The sequence below is a fragment of the Cariama cristata genome, unplaced genomic scaffold, assembly GCF_000690535.1.
Source record: "Cariama cristata isolate BGI_N322 unplaced genomic scaffold, ASM69053v1 scaffold1524, whole genome shotgun sequence".
NCBI lineage: Eukaryota > Metazoa > Chordata > Aves > Cariamiformes > Cariamidae > Cariama > Cariama cristata.
This window is the reverse complement of record NW_009612176.1, coordinates 1-465: the sequence shown is the minus strand read 5'-3', so window position 1 is coordinate 465 and position 465 is coordinate 1. Positions and strand designations below refer to the sequence as shown.

Here is a 465-nt window from a genome sequence, read left to right as displayed (position 1 = left end):
GAGTGGAGAGTGAAAGCACAGAACAGCCTCAGGGTGATAGCTAGAGGAGGAAGGCAAGTATCCAATATATTTCCAGAGAGGAAGTGTATCAAAAAACTCCCCTTACTCTGAGGCACAATCAGGCCAATAATTCTTCTCAAGGCAGAAGGATTGCAGACCTGCATGACAGTCTTTAAATTAAACTGTAGAAAAAAAAACAAACATTACAACAAGATGTATTAAAGAAAAGCAGATACAAGATAAGCAACAGCCTTTGGCTGCCCATTAGTTCCAGGGGATATTGGACCTGGAGGGGAAGAGATATATTGGTACAATCTGACAGGAGAGTGGGGATGTAAAGGATCCATAGGTACCAGCCGATTCCTGTTGTTCTAAGCTGGACCTCAGTGTGGGCTCTGGCTGCTCCAGCTCAGTATCTCTCTCCTCCCAGCATTCGGTGGTGCGTAATGCTCTGTTCTGCCTGGA

At 45.4% G+C, this 465-nt stretch overlaps 1 protein-coding gene across 1 annotated transcript in view; it reads left to right on the top strand.

Annotated features, from left to right (window-relative positions):
• The window catches only part of LOC104160390 (alpha-2-macroglobulin-like), a gene marked incomplete at its 3' end in the record, with an annotated part of 34,770 nt that extends 34,312 nt beyond the window's left edge, over nt 1-458 (top strand). Inside the window, exon 28 of the mRNA XM_009698500.1 lies at nt 431-458. Within this exon, the coding sequence (XP_009696802.1) occupies nt 431-458 (28 nt within the window). The remainder of the gene's footprint in view (nt 1-430) is intronic.
• Between the last annotated feature and the right edge of the window lie 7 nt (nt 459-465).